The following is a 1,204-nucleotide window of genomic DNA, read 5'->3' on the forward strand; positions in this document are numbered from 1 at the left end:
TGTGTGTGTGTGTGTGTGTCTGTGTGTGTCTGTCTGTGTGTGTCTATGTGTGTGTGTGTCTGTCTGTGTGTGTGTGTGTCTGTGTGTCTATGTCTATGTCTGTGTGTCTGTGTGTGTGTCTATGTCTGTGTGTGTGTGTAGTGCTCAGTCACTGTCAGGTTCAGCGGATCGCGGCTGTTCTCTATCAGTGCTACAGTGATGTTCTGCAGCCGGACTCTCTCAGCATGCAGACGTACAGAGCGGCGGTGAGCGCAGTGCTGAAGGTGAGTGTGAGCTTCTCTGAGCTTCTCTGCTTCTCGTCTCGCGGGACTCAGTCTCTGTCTCTCTTGATTCCAGCTGGATCCGAGTCCCAGCACAGACGTGCTGCAGAAGATCACGCGCGGCAGCGAGCTTCAGAGCAACCTCTACACGTGAAGAAAGCACTGTACTCTGGTTTGCACTGTTGCATTAAAGATGTGATGTTGTTTTATGTTGGTGTGATGTGAATGTCTTTATTTAGTTTAAGTGTATTGTGTTTCTGAGTTTGGACACGAGGTGGCGCCACAACCATCAATTACAAGAAACAGTAGGTCAAGTTCTGCTGAAATAAAACTGAAACTGAAATATTCTTGGCTATTTTATTATAAAAAATATTTAAATCATTGTATTTTGCCATTTCTTACATAATTTGTCATAGGAATATTTATTATATTTAAGAAAAATCGATAATTTTATATTAAAAAGGACCTTTAGCAAATATTATATGTGAACAAAAGCAGTGAAACCTCAAACGAAAGTAAAGACAGATACTTGCCATTTTATTACAAAATATAATTCATTTATTATTATAGGAGTTTTATTATAATTTTTAAAACTACATGATCATTTTCTATTGAGAAATGGACTGGATTGTAGTTGAGAAAATATACAATTTTAATAAAAGCAATGAAACCTCAACAAAAGCCGTTTAAATATAGATATTTGGAAATGTTATTAACATTTAAATCATTTTATTATAGTTTTTGGTGTCATTTCTTATTTCATAATTTATTATAGGTATATTTTATAATTTTGATCAAATTATAATTTTAAATTAAGGACCGAGTTATATTATATACCACTCTAATAAACATACGCAACAAAACATTTGAACAAAAGCAGGGAAAGCTCAATCATCACTCAAAACTTTTCCTGGTTAGCTAATTCAGAGCTGCTTCATAACGTT

The 1,204-nt window shown here is 35.9% G+C and overlaps 1 protein-coding gene across 1 annotated transcript in view; it reads left to right on the top strand.

Moving 5' to 3' along the window:
* Nucleotides 1–469, top strand: part of psmg1 (proteasome (prosome, macropain) assembly chaperone 1) — a 4,967-nt gene extending 4,498 nt beyond the window's left edge. The window contains exons 6-7 of the mRNA XM_016250796.1: nucleotides 142–263; nucleotides 337–469. Coding sequence (XP_016106282.1) covers nucleotides 142–263; nucleotides 337–414 — 200 coding nt within the window. The 3' untranslated portion in view covers nucleotides 415–469. The remainder of the gene's footprint in view (nucleotides 1–141; nucleotides 264–336) is intronic.
* Nucleotides 470–1,204: the final 735 nt, after the last annotated feature.

The sequence above is a fragment of the Sinocyclocheilus grahami genome, unplaced genomic scaffold, assembly GCF_001515645.1.
Source record: "Sinocyclocheilus grahami isolate Dianchi unplaced genomic scaffold, SAMN03320097.WGS_v1.1 scaffold1007.1, whole genome shotgun sequence".
Classification (NCBI taxonomy): Eukaryota; Metazoa; Chordata; class Actinopteri; order Cypriniformes; family Cyprinidae; genus Sinocyclocheilus; species Sinocyclocheilus grahami.